Source organism: Cynocephalus volans, chromosome 11 (genome assembly GCF_027409185.1).
Source record: "Cynocephalus volans isolate mCynVol1 chromosome 11, mCynVol1.pri, whole genome shotgun sequence".
Classification (NCBI taxonomy): domain Eukaryota; kingdom Metazoa; phylum Chordata; class Mammalia; order Dermoptera; family Cynocephalidae; genus Cynocephalus; species Cynocephalus volans.
Genome location: NC_084470.1, coordinates 28,556,118 through 28,572,419, shown reverse-complemented (window position 1 = coordinate 28,572,419; position 16,302 = coordinate 28,556,118). Strand labels below are relative to the sequence as shown.

Genomic DNA, 16,302 nt, shown 5'->3' with positions numbered 1-16,302 from the left:
CTTGCCCAAAGAGTAATCCCCTGGCTTAGTTTCTGATGAAACCATCAAAAGCAGGCTGGCCAATTAGTTCACTTGGTTAGAGTGTAGCCTTATAACACCAAAGTCACAGGTTCAGATCCCCCTGCTGGCCAAACACCCCCCAAAAGACAACAAATGATAAAACCATCAGAAGCAGATTTTCCAAGGTGGCTTTGATGATAGGTAAATGCTCCTTTCTCAAGTAGGTCTGTCCTCCAAACTCAGAGCTTCCGTGTAGAAAGTGTACATATTTTGCATTTCTGCAGTGGAGGCATTAGTAGTGACCAGTGGTAACGTCCCCTCCTGCCTTGCTCAGGTTATCTGACCTTGTGCTCTCCTGACATCAATGTCAGTGGCCCTGACATTTCATAACAGCACAGACCCTTCACTGTTTGGCCTTTTGTGATGCTGAGTTTGGCTCCCTACTTGTTGAGGGTGGACAGGAAACCTCACCAGTTCATAAATCCTTGGCCAGAGTACGCCCACCAACAGGAGTTACACTTGCCACCTCCTTGGAAAGCCTGTACCAACCCACCCGCATTTTGGCTCAGTGGATTCTCGACGTTCCTGGCTATTCAGGTGGGACCATCCCACACCTATGAGAGCGTGGGTCTGGGTTATGGAGCTCTGCCCAGCAGGGCCACATCCTTTGGGCCATGAACCCGTGTATGGAGCTGCAGCTGGCCCTTCTCTTTGTACTCTTGTATGAGCACACATGTTAGTTTCCTTTTGTTGGGAAGTCTTCAAGTAGATCCAGTTCCCAAGGTTCACCCGAGGGGAGAGACGTGCTTTGGGTACAGGGGTTTGAGCGAGTCGTGGAACTGGGTCCAGGGTCACTGAGTACAGGTGAACTTCAGAGAACGGAAATACCCCAAACTTTCCTTTCGTGCGCTACCCCCAAAGCAGGCGGCCCACGATGGGTAGTTTGTGATATGCTCGGGCTGCTAAGTTACAAAGGGGTGGGGGCTCGCCCATTTCACAACCCCGGGGACTTTCAGGGAGCCGGGGGTTTCTGTGACGGAGACCTGGATAAGCAGGACAGGCACAGGAGGGCGGAGCGGGCGCCGCTGAGCTGACGGCCTCGGCCGAGAGGGGGCGCCCGCGCGCATTTCCTCCGCCGCGCTCCGCCTCGGCCGGAGGAATCCGCATCCGTGAGCGGCGCCTCCCGGGCGTCGGCCGCGGCGGCTCCTCGACCGTGCCCGGCTGTGGAGAGGCGGCTCCGGCCGAGCCCGAGGCGCCCGCAACCCCTCGGGGCCCTCCGGAGCGCGCTGCGCGGTGTGCCTGCCGTCCCGGCTGCCCGCATGGACGCGACGCTGAAGCGGAGCCGCGCGGAGGAGCCGGCCGAGCTCCTGCCGCTTGCCCGGGACGTGGAGAAGGTGGAGGAGGAAGGAGAGGGGATGGAGCAGGGGCTGGAGGAGGACGAGGAGGTGGACCCCCGGATCCAGGTAGGGCGCGCTAGGGGAGGTCGGCGTCTACACTTGCACCCGCCTCTCAGCCCGCAGTGTCCGCGGTCCGGGGGATGAGGCCCCGTGGGTCGGGGGCGAGAAGAGAGGGTCTGAATACCCCGCTTCCCCGTCCCTTCCACGGGGAGCCTGCGGTGCCCGCGTGGATGCGGCCTGACTGTACTGCGGGGACCCCCCCGCAGACCCCAGTCTGGATCCGGGGGTCGCCGCAGCGTGCCCGGCGGCCCGGGCGGATGAGCAACAAAGGGAAACGGGGGGCGGGGGCCGCACGCCGGCAGCTGGGGTGCCCCTGGCGCGGCTGGCGGCCCCGCGGGCACTGCACGGCCTCCTGGCCCCGGGGGGAGGGGCTGCCCGGCCGGCGTGCAGCGTGGGTGGCACCGGTGCCCTGGGTCCGGAGCCCTCACCTGGCCTAGGTGCGCCTGAGCCGTCTTCCTCCTCCTCTGGTTCATTGTTAGCAAACTGAGGGGTTTATTGTCACCCCTGGCTCAACGTTCCGCCTGGCCTGAAATGGTTTAACAGCACGCTTTTCCTTGTGAGGTTGGGTATGAACAGAAACCGGGGACAACTGATGCGCAGAGCCGATGTGTGGGGGCGGCGAGGGGTTGGCCTGCCTTTCTGTGCCTCCATTTCCAGGAGAGATGATTAAAAAACCATTTCCAAGCCGAGATCTACGAGTGACAGCTTAACCTCTTCACCCCCTAGGCAAAATGCACGGCAAATCGCTTTCCAAGACTGGTTTTCATACCCTTTCGGTTAATCGTTTTTTAAAAATATTGCTTTTTAGCATGCTGTGCAATTTCTGGAGCCCTAATTGGTTTTTCAGTGCATAGATCAATTAAAAGCTCCCTTAACCCAGTGGTTGGGTTTTAAATAAATTGTTTTGCCAGGTTAGCAAGATAAAGATCAGGTGGATTTTTTTTTTTTTTTTCCATTAGGAATTCTACTAATGATTGGTTTGGACTACTGAATTTTGTGTTCTTGGTATGGAACTCTGTTGGCGAGATTCTTTGTTTGGAGATAAAGATAAGTTAACCTCATGTGGGGTACTTTTTACAAAATGTCAGTTTGTAAATGTTTATTTGAAGGATTGGGATTAAAGTTAGTTTTTTAAATAAACTAGTTAGGTAAGTAAGTTGCATAATTGGCTGTTTGAAAAGATTTTCATCTTTTTATAGGAAAATACTCAGCCACTGATAATTTAATACCAGAATTTTGCCACTGATTTAAATGACTTCACATGGTGTATCCTTTTGGCTTGGCTTTCCTTATTTTCATTTATTGTTTTCTCTGCAGAGTTCTTGCTCTGAGGCAGATTGTGTGTTTTGATTGGGCTGCTAAACCATTTGTAACAGGTGGTTTACCTGAAGGCACATATCTGGAATAGATATTTGACCTTCTAAGAAAAGACAAATTTCTGGGACTTAAGACATTGTCAAAAGAGATATCATCAAGAAAAAGGTTTCAGAAATGCTGACATTCATTTACTGTTCCAGTCAAACCTCTTTCCTCTTCCTACAAATTGGGCTGGGGTAATTTTTCAGGTTATGGACTGAGTTATACTGGAAACAAAAGACAGATCCCTTAAAAATTTTTTTCTCCCTCTTTTCCTCACTAGGGAGAACTGGAGAAGTTAAATCAGTCCACGGATGATATCAACAGACGGGAGACTGAACTTGAGGTACAGAGAGCTGGGTCCTTGTGCTTGGAGGGGTTAGTCACACTGACACCAGGCTGGATAATTTTGTTGTAATAGCTGGAGGTTCATTGTTGGAGTTCTCTCCTTGGGAGTTGAGCAACAGCTTGCCCTCTGACATTATACAATACACCACTGAGCCCAGCCTGTGGGAGGAGCACATGTGGATTCAATTTCACATGTTTTTTCTTTATGGAAGCTCTGGGGGGCCAAAACCAAGGGCTGCGTGGAGCATTACACAGTGCTTAAGTCCGGCATTTTAATGTGTCTGTGGAAAGCTGAAAGGACTGAGGGGAAAATTAGCTGAACTCTTTGAGGGAGAATAATGAACGAGCTCACGAGGTCTTTTCACTATTTTAGGGTGGTTCCTACCATTTGTTCTTGGAACTGTTGTGTGTTTCCTCAGATTTAAACCATTTTTTTTTTGACTTTCCTGTCTTAACAACTCACTCCCTGCTTCCACATCCCTGCTCATTTCTTTATTGTCTACTTTTGTGTAGAATATAATTGTCTTAATGGTAACGAAAAGCTGTTTAGACTGGGAAGGGCTTTCCTGCTGGGTGAAGTCTGGGAGACTAGAGCTTGATTTGAATTTCATGAGCATTTTCCAACCTGAGTGTAAACAAGGTAGCATTTTCACAGCTACCGATTAGTCCCCACCCCTTTTCAGTAGTGGTTGGTTTTACGTTCCATCAGCAAATTTAGACAACCCCTGTGTATATCTGGGAGTCTGTGAATGACTGTCAGCTGAAGGATGCAGGGAGCCTTTGGGAGAATGTTTCTGTAGTAGGAGAAATAGCGAGAGAGTCAGTGGAAAGGGCTGGAAGCATCTGGTCCCTAAGAATGAGGGTGTGGGAGATAGGAATATAATCTACCAGGAATTTGCTGGCAGCCTTGATTTCTGACTGCTTGTGTAGGCCCTGGAGGTACCAAATCTGGATGTGCCAATGTAGATTTAAAAACTTGTTGCTCTGAGCTATGTGAAGGGTTATCACTAACCCTCCTCTTCTGATCATTGGTGTCCGTGAACACCAGCTGCCCTTTTCCCCAAGTTAAGTAAAATCTGCATGTTTATTTCCATCTTTTTCATTTATGATGAATTGAATCTCTTTGTGATATAAGGCAGTTGAAACTTCTCAGAACCTCTGATTTATAATGAATTAGGCAATAAAAACCCTAACATTCCTAAAGGGCTTTAGGTTTACAAAGCGTTTTTTTACATGCTTTATCTCATTCCATCCTGTCACAACCTAGAGCTGTGCTGTCCAACATAGTAGCCACACACAGCATGTGGCTATTTGATTTAAATTAAAATTAAATTAAAGATTCAGTTTCTCAGTCATGGTAGCCACATTTCAAGAACTTCCTAGCCACTGTATTGGGCAGAGCAGAGGATACTTCTGTCATCGCGGAAAGCTCTACCGGCCTGGGGAGGTAGGGAAGGAAGGGTCACCTCCTCTGCAGGTGAGGATGTGGAGGCTTAGTGGCCCATGGTTCATTGATGTGGCAGAGCCAGGTCTTCCATCCTAGACCCAGGCATTTTCCAGATCCCCTCCAGCTCTTATATTCCATCATCCCAAATATGAGCAGACAAGTTGGAAATAGTTGTTTCTTTCTTTTTTTTTAAGCAAAGGATTGATTTATTGTATTTGCTGGCCTACTGTGTGCTGGCCATTGTTCTGGGCCCCACATCTCAGCCCTCATGGTGCTTACCTTCTGAGGGTGAAATTGTTTCATCTGTTAAACTCTTTTAGCCCTGATTTCTGAATCCCATTTCTGAGTACACTTAGGTATTTGTGTGTCACAGGAAGCCACCAGACAGGTGTTTCCTGCCTTGCTCCGGAGAGCATTAGGAGCCGTGTGTGAGGCGAGCAGGAGGGTGGCAGGGCTGGGCTGCTGGTCTTTTCATGTATTCTTATAACTAAGACTGACTCACAGAAATATAATACAAGCTACACAAGTAATTAAAAATTCCCTAGTAGGCACATTCAAAGGTAAAAGAAACAGCTGAAATTAATTTTGGTATATTTTGTTTAACCCAGAATATCCAAGATAGTATAATTTCAAAGTGGAGTCAATATTAAAAAAAATCATTAGAGATATTTTACGTGTATTTTTATACTAAGTCTTCAAGATCTTGTACGGATTTCAACTCGGACTGGCCACATTTTGAATGCTCAGTAGCCACATGCAGTTTAATAGGTGTTTTCTGTTAAACTCACAAAGGAGCTGTGTGGGATTTCTCCCTCATTGCGGGCTCTGTGGACACTTGTCATGCTGCTGGAGTCTGCAGGAGAGGGCTGTGTGTGTCTCTGTCTGTCTCTGGTGGGCTGTGTTCCTTCAGTCAACCACTGGGCACCAACTGGGTGTCAGACACTCTGTTGGCCACTGCAGGTAAGTGAGTGAACGAGACAAAGGCCTGCCCTTGAAGAGGTGACATTTTAGTTGGGCTGAGGAGTGGCGAGGTGGACAGTAATTACGGATTGTAATAACTACAGTTAGCGATGTGACAGAGACACTGGGAGGGGCGTTGGTGGAGGCCATCTGAGCAGAGGCTGCAGAAGGAGGGTGTCCATGTGCAAAGAGCGGCAGCAGGAGTGAGCGGCTGGGGCTGGCTGAGGGGAGTGTGCCAGAGGATGGGGGACAGGAAAACGGGCTGTTTTAACAGACAGTCAACTCTCGTTATTTGTGGTAGTTGTATTCTGTAAAGTAAATGCTGATTTAGTGAATATTGAACCATTGTTTCTAGGGGAAATACAGGGTCAGGTTCCTGCAAGCCTTTGGTTACATTTTCATCAACTGATCAATACACAACCATTTTTATTATGTGTGTTTCTCTTTAAAGACCCCTATGTAATATAATTATTCGTTAACATTGAACTCATGGTCACTTCCCTAACATTTTTTCCATAAGCCACATCACAGTCTTCTTGCTCTCAGGAACACTAGACAGCACTTTAGCATGATCCTTATGGGCCATTTTAAACAGCAAAATCACCCAAAACACAAAAATGTGAAAAACATGGCTCTAAGTAGACCATGAAAAGGACACTTGTTTACAGGATGAGCACTGGAACAAGGAGACAGAGAGGTGCTTTGCTCGACCTCAGCTGGGGACGTGCATGTTGAGCCACTCAAATTTTTCATCGCTCTGTGCATGTCTGTGAATGAACCTGAAAGCACTGCTGGTATTGATTTTGGGTTACATATGAGTTTTAATGACTAGACGAATTCACAATTATGGAATTGGCTAATAATGGGGATTATTGCATCTGTCTTCTGGGCCCCCACAGGAGAGTATTTTGCTGTCCTCATTTCCTTTCCCTTTGCTTTTTGATGATGATCTGGAGTGTTCAGCACGTCTCCTGATTTTGTCTGACTGTGATTTAAACCGAATTGGTGCCCAAGTTTGTGGCTGCTGCTGCTGTGCTCACAGATCGCAGTGCAGTTGTCCATGGCGGCCACAGGCTGAGATGTCGCTCCCGGAATTCACCTTTAGTATCCCATTCCTTGTCTCGGCTGTTTAAATAAAAAATTACACCTACGCCTTGGATACCAGCCATCTGTCATGTTTTCAGTTGGGTATCTGCCTCTTGCTGCAACCTGGCTTTGCCTCTGAGCTTATGTGAACAGTGCTAGGTCCCCTTTGCACTCTGATTTATATCAGAGAGTGCTTGGCTTTCCAAGCTGCTGAAGGGAGGAAACTTTTAACCAGAGAGACCTTGGATGTAAAAGCCTGTTTCAAATTAAGAAAATAAATGTATTTTCCCACAATCCCATTCAGCTTTAATTTTTTTTTTTTTTTTGCTGGCTGGTACACGGATAGAACTCCTGACTTTGCTGTTATCAGCAACTATCATGCTGTAACCAACTGAGCTAACTGGCCAGCTCTTAATTATTTCACTGAGTATTTACTGAGCCCCTGCTATGTGCCGGGGACAGCTTTAGGTGATGAGGAGACCAGCGAAGAGAATAGACAGGAGTCACTGCCTTCCTAAGGCTTGCATTACAGAGGGGGAGGAAATGCAACAAACAATTAAAATACACAGTAGGTTACATAGTGATACATGCTAAGGAGAAGTACAGAAAGGAAGGGGACTGGGTAGTGTGGGTATTTGGGGGCAAGGGGAGGAAGGGGATGCAGTGTTAAGTAACGTGGGCAGGAAAGTGATGTCTGGAGAAAGCAAGCCTCCCTTGGGCCAGGTGGGGGAAGAACATTCCAGCCAGAGGGAAGGGCCAGTGCCAAGGTGGGAACGTGGCCTGGTCTGGCTGAGGCCCAGCAAGGGGGCTGTGTGCCGGGTGTGGGTGATGAATGGATAGAGGAAAAGGAGCGAGTCAGAGATAAATGGGTCATTCAGGTGTGTAACAGCCCTGCCAGGCGAGGTAATAAAAGTCAGTATGCTGATGTAATTCCATAGTGCATATCATAGAGCTATCCTTTTTCAAATGTTTGTTAAAACAGATGCTGCACAGAGAATTTCTAAATATAGCTGGAATCAAAATTTGCACTATTCTATGCTTATGTATATATATTAAAATATATTTTACCCCGACCTGCAGTGTTTCCTCATGTGTTTCCTCGGAGCCGGCTTGCTCTGAGGGCCAACTATTCTAGGACAGTGAAATTGTCAAAGAGGGAAGGAGGAAGGACACAGCACGGCCAGGTTACCACGTGCAGCTCTTCTGGATCCCAGAATCAAAAGCTGACGTGCCTGCCCTCCCCGGGGAGGCAGGAGCAGTTGACTGTACGTTTGTGTTCATTCCCTCACTGCGTAGGTTGGAATGGTTTCTGGGCAGACTTGCAGGGTGATTTGAAAAATCATTTGATTCTGGATGTCTTTGTTTGCCAAACTTGCATAAGTCCTCTGCTCAGAATCTGCCTTTCCCCCCTCCAAAAACCAGCAAACATTTTCTCTTAAAAACCAAAACAAAACACCCTTATCACCTAGCCACCAAAACCAAAACAGCCAACTCTATTTTGAGCTTAGAAACTCAGAGATGGGAGGGGGATTTTAAGAGTGAATTGGAAGCAACCTGACCTCTCTCTAATGAGTTATTAGCACAAGTCAAGAAAAGAGAAAAATTCCTTTATCCAGGACAGTGTTAGTCCTAGCACTTTCTCCTTTAAGACCTCTGTGTGTGTGGGTGGGTGTGTGTGGGTCGGTGGGTGATGGCACTAGGGGAGGAAGGTCCTAGAAGACTTCAGCTGTGCTTTGAGGAAAGTGCTAGAGAATGTCTGAAGTGATAAATGGATGAGGGGAAGTGAGGAGTAACTCTTTCTTGAAGCTGGCACCAAATTTCAGGCCTGGTGCAGGCTGTCTGGTCTGGTCTGGGAGAGGCTCGACCTCTGTACAGAGGTGAGATGTGGCTAAACATTGGCCTAGAGCCCTATGTGCAGCCAACACCAAGCACCTCTGCTGGGCTGAGTCCTGTGCAAGGCACTGGGGACTACGGTGGCCAACAAAACATTGGACACATTCCTGCTTTGCAGGGCTTGTGTCTCCGGGACTCAAGCATGCAGTTATAATGGAGTGAGAGAGGTGCTGGGAGGCCACCCAAGGCTTTGCTGGGACAGGGGGCATCGGAGGTAAGGCCCAGAGACTTCGAATCATTGGAAGTTAGTATCCAGAGCTGACATGACAGACATCACCTGTTGCTTGAGGAATGCTGGGGAGTGGAGAGGGGAGCATTAATAGGACAATCTTGTGATTGGCTGGCTGTACAGATAAACACGCTTGTGTTCTCTTCTGAGCACCTTCTGGGTAACCTGAGGTGGGGCTGCTGCTGTCCCCACAGCTCTGACCTGAAGTTTGGCCATCAGAATAGAGGTACTTAAGGCCTTGTGCTTCAGTGGTTCCCCTGTACTGCTTACCCTACTTTGGAGAAGTAGGTGGGTGGGGAATCATTTCAACTTGCAGAGTGACTTAGCTCTAGGACAGCTGGCAAAGCTTGGCCTTTGGAGCCAGGCTGCCTGGCTTCCAGTCCCGGCTTACTACTTAATAGCTGTGGGACCTTTGGTAGGTTTCTTAATCTCTGTGCCTCCATTTCTTCATCCATAAAATGGGGCAATGTCTCAGTTAGCTTTTGCTATGAAACAACCAGAACCCAAAGTCATGGGGAGAGGGCAGTGGAGGGAAGACAGTGGTCTCAGTATCAAGTGATGTGGGTTAAAATCAGGGGTCTGCTGACTTTTAGGGGTACTTGACACTTTGGAACCCCAGTCTCTTCAACTGTGAATTTGGGGGCTGTGATTCTTGCCCCTGTCCCTGGAGGCTGGGAAGAGATGCATGTGAGGGAGAGGTTTGAGAACTGCACAGCTTGGGCGAATGGGGGGGCCCTGCGTGCTTGGCTGGCAGGGAGGGCAAAAGCCCGCTGGGCACCAGACGTGGAGAAAGCTCCAGTGAGCTGTCCATTGGGGCCATGCTGGGCACGGGGTCTGGAGATGGCTTTGCTCTTCTCCCCCAGGTCCTGCCATGACCATTGTCAGAGAGACTGGTGCTGGGCAAGGGGCCAGAGAGAGGGCTTGTACAGGCCAGTGTTTTGGCGGGATAGACTTTGCAGTCACTGGATCAACAGTTTTGTGCTGTGGCCTATCTGCTGGGGTGTGTAAATTAGTTTCCCTGAGTGAGCCCCACTTTGTTAGTGTGTATCTTCTAGGATTTGCCTGGCACCAAATAAGTGCTCAGTAGATGACTGAGTGGATGAATAACAATAGATTGCTCCTTAAAAGCTTTGTGACCTTGGGCAAATTACTTAATGTTTCTGGGCCTCAGTTTCTCATCCCAATGAGAGTGCATAGTAAGCCATCAGTAAATATTATTGCTATTGTTATTGGAGTAGGGTGAGGTGAGGGCTGCATTGCGGTGGGTACTTGCAGGAAGGATTTTGTGTCCATACTGGAATGTCTGTCTTGCCTGTTTTTGTCTCCTAACTGCCTTTTGATGGTGATAATGACAAGTAATAATAATGTCTGTTATGTGCCAGGTTCTGTCCCCAGCACTTTACATATATAAACTCATTGAATCCTCGAACAGTTTTATGAGAGATATTATCCCCTCTATTTGGTAGATAATAAAACAGAGGCATAAAGAATACAAGAGTCTTGCTCTGGAGCAGAGTGCTCTGGAACTGCATTGTTCCCAGGCTGTTCTTAGGCAGGGCTGACCTTGGGGACAATTGGTAAAATGCAACTTTCTGTGTTGTCCTTGCCCTCCCCAAAACCCATCCACTTACGAAGGTGCTGGCTCATGAAAGTGTAAGATTTTGCCCTGGTTAAGGATGTTAGCATTTTAAGAGCAGCTTTTCACATTAAAAAGGGATGTAGACCTGTGCATATGGACAAATAGCCATGATCTATTTAGTGGAAAAGAATTAGTTAACTAAAACTACATGTAAATGTATATAAAACAATATAGAGTATATATAAAGCCGTATGTACAGTAAAAGAATATACACATATGAGAGAAAAAAGGTCTAGACTAGAGTTGTCCTTAGAATATGTAGAGTTGTTCCAAAGAATGTGAACTGCTTGTTATCAATTAAGGTGAAGTAAATACGGAAATTGAGAGTTAAATGTTAGAAATTTTTTTTTATCAGTTTGATGTTGCTCTAACATCCAAGTGGCGTTTTGCTTTCCTAGTTTATTTTTATTATAGTCTACAGAAATAATGATTCACAATGGGTTGTGGGGGAGGGGAGCTTCATCACTGCATGGCTTGGGAAGCATGGCTCTAGAAAAATGTACCCTCAGATGTTACCAGTGGTTATTGGTAGTTGCTGAAAATGCTGGTGGTTTTTATTTTTCATTTCTTGATGTTTTTTGAATTATTTATACTGACCATACTTGATAGGTTTTATAGGCAGGGGATGGGGGGCAGGGAATGAAGCCTATATAAAAAGATGTCTTTATGAGCCAAACAAAAAAAAAAAAGAATTTCTTTGGAAGGAATTTTAGGAACTATGAAGGCTATTGGGAAAAACTTCAGATTGGTAGTTCCTGCCATAATTGTAGCTAAACCCTGATGTTGGTGGATTTGCTTGGTGAATTACTATATTGTGAAACTATAGTTGTGATAATTCATAGAAAAATGAAAAGTGCTTTAAAGGCATTTTAGAACTGTCTACAGCCAAGAAACTCTCATTTATATGCTTTTTTATAAAATACAAAAAAGTCACCAAGATATATAGTGAGAAAATTCCAAAAATCAAGACTATTTAGATATTCAAACTTTGTTACTACATGAATTTGAGTATCAGCATCATTTCTACGTGGATAAAGACTTGTGGACACATATAGGTTCTTTTGTGTAACCTTATTCATGGTAGCCACATTAGCAAAATGATACTAGTATGGGCTGTCAGCTAGAATGTAGAAATAGCTATCTGATACTGAAAGGGACTATACTGCCTTAAATTGGATGTGTCTTCTTTTTAAGCTATAAAGACCCGTAAGATGATACACAAACTTTCCTGTCCCCTCAGCTGGAGCCCACGATAGGAACACAGGCACTTGCTATTGAAGTATAAACTGACTTTTCTGTAATTGTGTGACTGTACCCCCAGGTTTATCCAAGGTGCCTACCCTCTGACTTTGAGTTGTCCGTGGTGTCCCCACCTCAAAAGAAGGCAGACTACAGGAGTTGATGGACTCATTGCTATCCCTGTGGTTTATAAGAATCTTCAAATCTCCAAGTTGACAGAGAGCTCTGGTTCCTGTAGACTGTAGCCTTTTAATATTGAGCCGTTATTTTTCCTTCTTAGCATTTGTCATAGGGACTTTCAACATTGTGGGGTGTGTGTGTGTGTGTGTGTGTGCATGTTTTGGTTGGATGAATTAAACATCTATGGAATCTCATCCTTTGGCAGACATCCCAGTTATCTTTCTGCAGCCCTCCTCTTGGGGAGTCACTTAATCTGTCTATTGCCACATAGGTGTTTCCAACAGTAAAGACTATATTGCTTTTTTGCAATGCATTTTAATCAAAAGTATCACAATAATTTGCAAAGCAGCTCTTAGAGAGCTCGGCAAATCAGCCTTTTTCATTTCCTCAAAGGAAGATGGAAAAAATGTTGTTCTATTCTTGCTTGATTTTTCCTTTGCTGTATTTTGCTGGATTATCTAAGAGATATTGATGTTTGCTGTGACAGAAAGAAACTGCTAGTGGGCAGACAATCAGAGGAATATCCGCTGTTTATTATAACTGCAGCCAAGTCCACTTAATATAAACTATTCTATTGTTTGGCATCAAACTCTACCAAAGCGTGATGAATGGGCTTTGGTTGTCGTCATCCACCCCACTCTTCCATTGCCAGCATGCAAAAGGATTCAGCTTTGTTTTGGTAGATTTGAAGCCCACAGACTTAATGTTCTCTTCCTTGGTTTTTGGCTTGTCAAAGGACAAAATTGCAACAAATTTAATTAAAGATCCCAATTGGCTTTATTGCGATTCTAGAATTGGGCAACACTTCATTCCATAAAATAGAATATTGTTTCTGCTTTCTTCAGCCTTTTCTGTCTATAAGTCCAACCTCCTCTGCTCGGCTCATTGGAACACTTATTCTATTTTATGGATTTATAGACAGAAAAGGCTGAAGAAAGCAGATACAAAGAACAAAAAGCAGATTGGGCATTTCAAAGTTACTTTCCTTGTAAGGAAAGGAAGATAAGACAGAGCAATAGAAAAATAACTGATTATTTAACATCATCTTACTTCAGACTATCCTTTTTGTGTAAGGTTTAAAACAGAGGGAACTTTATTATCATACCTATTGAAGATTTAACCTGGCCTGTTTGGGAAATCTGTTATCTCTCTCTCCTACTTTCTCAGAAGGTCGGACCACAGCTTGATTTGAATTTGGTGACATAGAACTTACCAGGGGTGACTCCGTTTTGACTTTTAGTCTCATCTGTTAAGGCCTAGTACAGGAACTTAGTCCAGAACAATGGGCTCCAGTAATAGGAAGAGATTAAATGAGGATGTTGATTTCCTCATTGTTCTGGTTACTGTTTCTGCCTAACATGTTACCCCAAACCTTAATAGCTTAAAATGCCTATGATTTGTGGAGGACTTTGGAGAGGACTTGTAGAGGGCTCATCTGGACAGTCTTCACGGAGGAATTTTGTGCAGTCATGTGTCAGCTGGGGGTGATTTGAGGCTCCTCTGTGCATGCAGGATGGTCCACTTGTGTGTCTGACAGTGGACGCTGGCTCTTTGCTGGGAGCTCAGTGGGGGTGGTCAACTAGAGCACCTACACGTGACCTTTCCGTATGGTGGTCTCAGGTACTCTGACTTCCTTATGGTGTCCGGCTTCCCCCAGAGTGACTGTCCTAAGACAATCAGGTAGAAGCTTCATGGCTTTATTTTGTCTGAACCTTGGAAACTCCAAAGTAGCACTTCTGTCATTCCAAGCAGTCACGAGCCTACCCAAATTCAAATTCCTCTTGGTGGGAGCAGTGCCAAAGAATTCTGGGCCGTGTTTGAAAACTGCCACACTCATTGTGGTGATATAGAAACAGTGACTAATTTTGAGGACTGCAGGACATGATTTTCTTCCTTTCTTCCCTTTCTTTAGTGGGGGAGCCTTCATAAACAACCACACTTCACAGTGTCTTCTTGAGGTACTTTAATGGTTAACTAGACAGCAAAGCAAGGACTTTGGTTAGCACTCCCAGTGACCCTAAGTAAGCCACAGCAGCAAAAGCAAGAGGCAGCAGTGCTTAGTAGTGCTATGGGTCTTGCCACAGGGAATTCTTTGTTGCTTTGCCCATTTCTTAAAAATTTTGCTGGAGAGAAAATTAGGCTGTGGCTTCAATGCCTACTAGAAAAAATGAGTGGAGCCTAGAGCCAAAAGTACGGTAGTCAGGCAGACCCTTTCTAAATGCAGGGGGAGGGACATGCTGCTTCCTTTCCTTGCCACTGGTTTTGCTGGGTCTTCTCTGGGAAAATAAAATCTTAGCATTGCATTTATTTGTTAGAAATTAGATCTGCTGCCCCAGTTGGAACTTGGGGTCAAAAAAGCACAGGAAAACTTTTTTTTTTTGGAGCTGATAGAAACTAAACTACATGGCATGGGATTGTGGAAAGCCTGGTCTTTGGAGCTCAGGAGAGCTGGATTTGAATTCTCTCTTTGCCTCTGAATAAGCTACATAGTCTTGGCAAACTTTTCAGCTTTTCTGGGTTGTAATTTCCTTCTCTCTAAAAGAGGAAGGGCAATACTTATTTTGCTGCTAAAGATGAAATAAGGTGATGTTTGTAAAGTGCCTGGCTTTGTACCTGGCATATAATGTGCAACAAGTGTTGGTCCTCCTCACAGCCCCCCCCCCGCCTTTGCCATGTATTAAATAACGGTACCTAGAAAAATAACTATTATTTAGTGAAAGCATATTATGTGCTAAGTGGCTTATATAGTTTATCCTATTCGTTCTCACAACAGCTCTTGAGGATGTTGATGAGAAACATGGCAATGAGAGATTTAGTTCTCCCAGTTCAGACAACCAATGCGGGGTGCAGCTAGGATTTAAATCCAGGAGTCTGAGGCTGGAGGCCTTGTGCTTAAATATCAAATAGTTTTGGGGTATGTGTTGGGGGGCACGGAAGATACATATTCTGAGACCACCACTGAGGCTGGTGAGATGAAAGACATTGGTGTAGAACTTAGAGGACCAGGTTTTCAATCTTCACCCTGACACTACCTGGATATACCTCCTTGGGAGAGGAACTTTACCTCCTGAGATTTAAGTTAACTACTCTGTAACGTGGGAGCATCTGAGCTAAATGATGGGCAATATCTTTTCCGGCCCCTAATATTGTATGACTCTTGATTTTAATTTTGATTTTAATCTAGCTACATGCTGAATAAATTATTGTCAAGACTGAGAGTGACTCATAACGAGAAATGCAAAAGCTCTGTGGTCAGTCTGTGCTGTAATAGGAAAAATTTCATTTTTGTTGAAACAATACTTGCATATTGTTTGAAAAGAAAAAGCCCCTGGGAAGTTATATTAATGAAAAGTGAAAGTCCTTTGCCTCATTCCTCCTACCCCCAGTTCTACTTTGAGAAGCAACCACTTTTGATGTTTTTAGCTGTTTCTTCTGGTCATTTCTTCTGTGTCTCTAAAGTTACAGCAGTTGACTTTGACTTTGGCTCTTTCTCTTCCTTTGCCTTCCTTTCCTTCCATTCCAATTAGCTGCAGTCAGGAGGGAGGTTATCCAAAAGCCAGCAGAAGGGAGACAGCCAGCTTGCTGGAATGCTGTGGTGGGTGGATGCGGGTTTCCAGCGGAGGCTGCACTAAATGAGCTCTGGAGTTTTCTAAGGCCATGAACTCACCACATTGCCCTGATTCTAAAACATGTGCTAATTATAAAGTGGGCCTTAGATTTCATAACAGCTTGGGTGGTGGTTGAAACACCACCCCCAATAAATGTGCACATCAGTTGTATAATCTGTCTGAAATCTAATGTTTGATTTTTGGAATAGTGGATCTCAAAGTTGAAAATATGTTAAGCCTCTTGATGTACACTTGGAAATAGTTTACTTTTGGTTGAATTCAGTAAAATGCTGCGGTTTTAGCAATTCTGCCTCTTCTTACACAAAGAATCCTGTGGGTTTAAAAACACATGCTTGGCCATGAATGAAAAAGCATTGGTCCTGTCAGAGAGAGAGAGAGAGAGAGAGTGTGTGTGTGTGTGTGTGTGTGTGTGTGTGTGTTTTCCTTTGTGTGTGTGTGTGTTTTCCTTTGTTTAGACCTTAGGCTGTTTAAACATTCTTTTGTAAATGGTTCATTTCCATTCTGGTGACTCATGCCTATGTAACAACAAAAAGATGAATTGAAAGTGAGTCTTTTTCAAATTAACAGACATTCTATAAAATGACATATTATTTAAAAAAAAAAAAAAATAGTGGGCATGAAAGACAAAGATTGAAGAACTGTTCCAGATTAAAAAGACATTAGAGAGAGATGACACCTGTATTAGCCCACTTCTGTTGCTTATAACAAAATACCTGAAACTGGGTGGTTTATAAAGAAAAATGAAATTTATTGCTTATAGTTTCTGAGGCTGGGAAGTCCAAAGTCCATCTGGTGGTGATGACAGTGACCCAGGGGCCTCACATTGCAAGATGGTGGAA

General features: G+C 45.0%; 1 protein-coding gene across 1 annotated transcript in view; it reads left to right on the top strand.

The window, feature by feature from the left end:
- The first annotated feature begins 1,140 nt into the window (after positions 1-1,140).
- The window catches only part of SH3BP5 (SH3 domain binding protein 5), a 74,105-nt gene continuing 58,943 nt past the window's right edge, over positions 1,141-16,302 (top strand). Inside the window, exons 1-2 of the mRNA XM_063113493.1 lie at positions 1,141-1,463; positions 3,097-3,159. Of these exons, the coding sequence (XP_062969563.1) occupies positions 1,320-1,463; positions 3,097-3,159 (207 nt within the window). The 5' untranslated portion in view covers positions 1,141-1,319. The remainder of the gene's footprint in view (positions 1,464-3,096; positions 3,160-16,302) is intronic.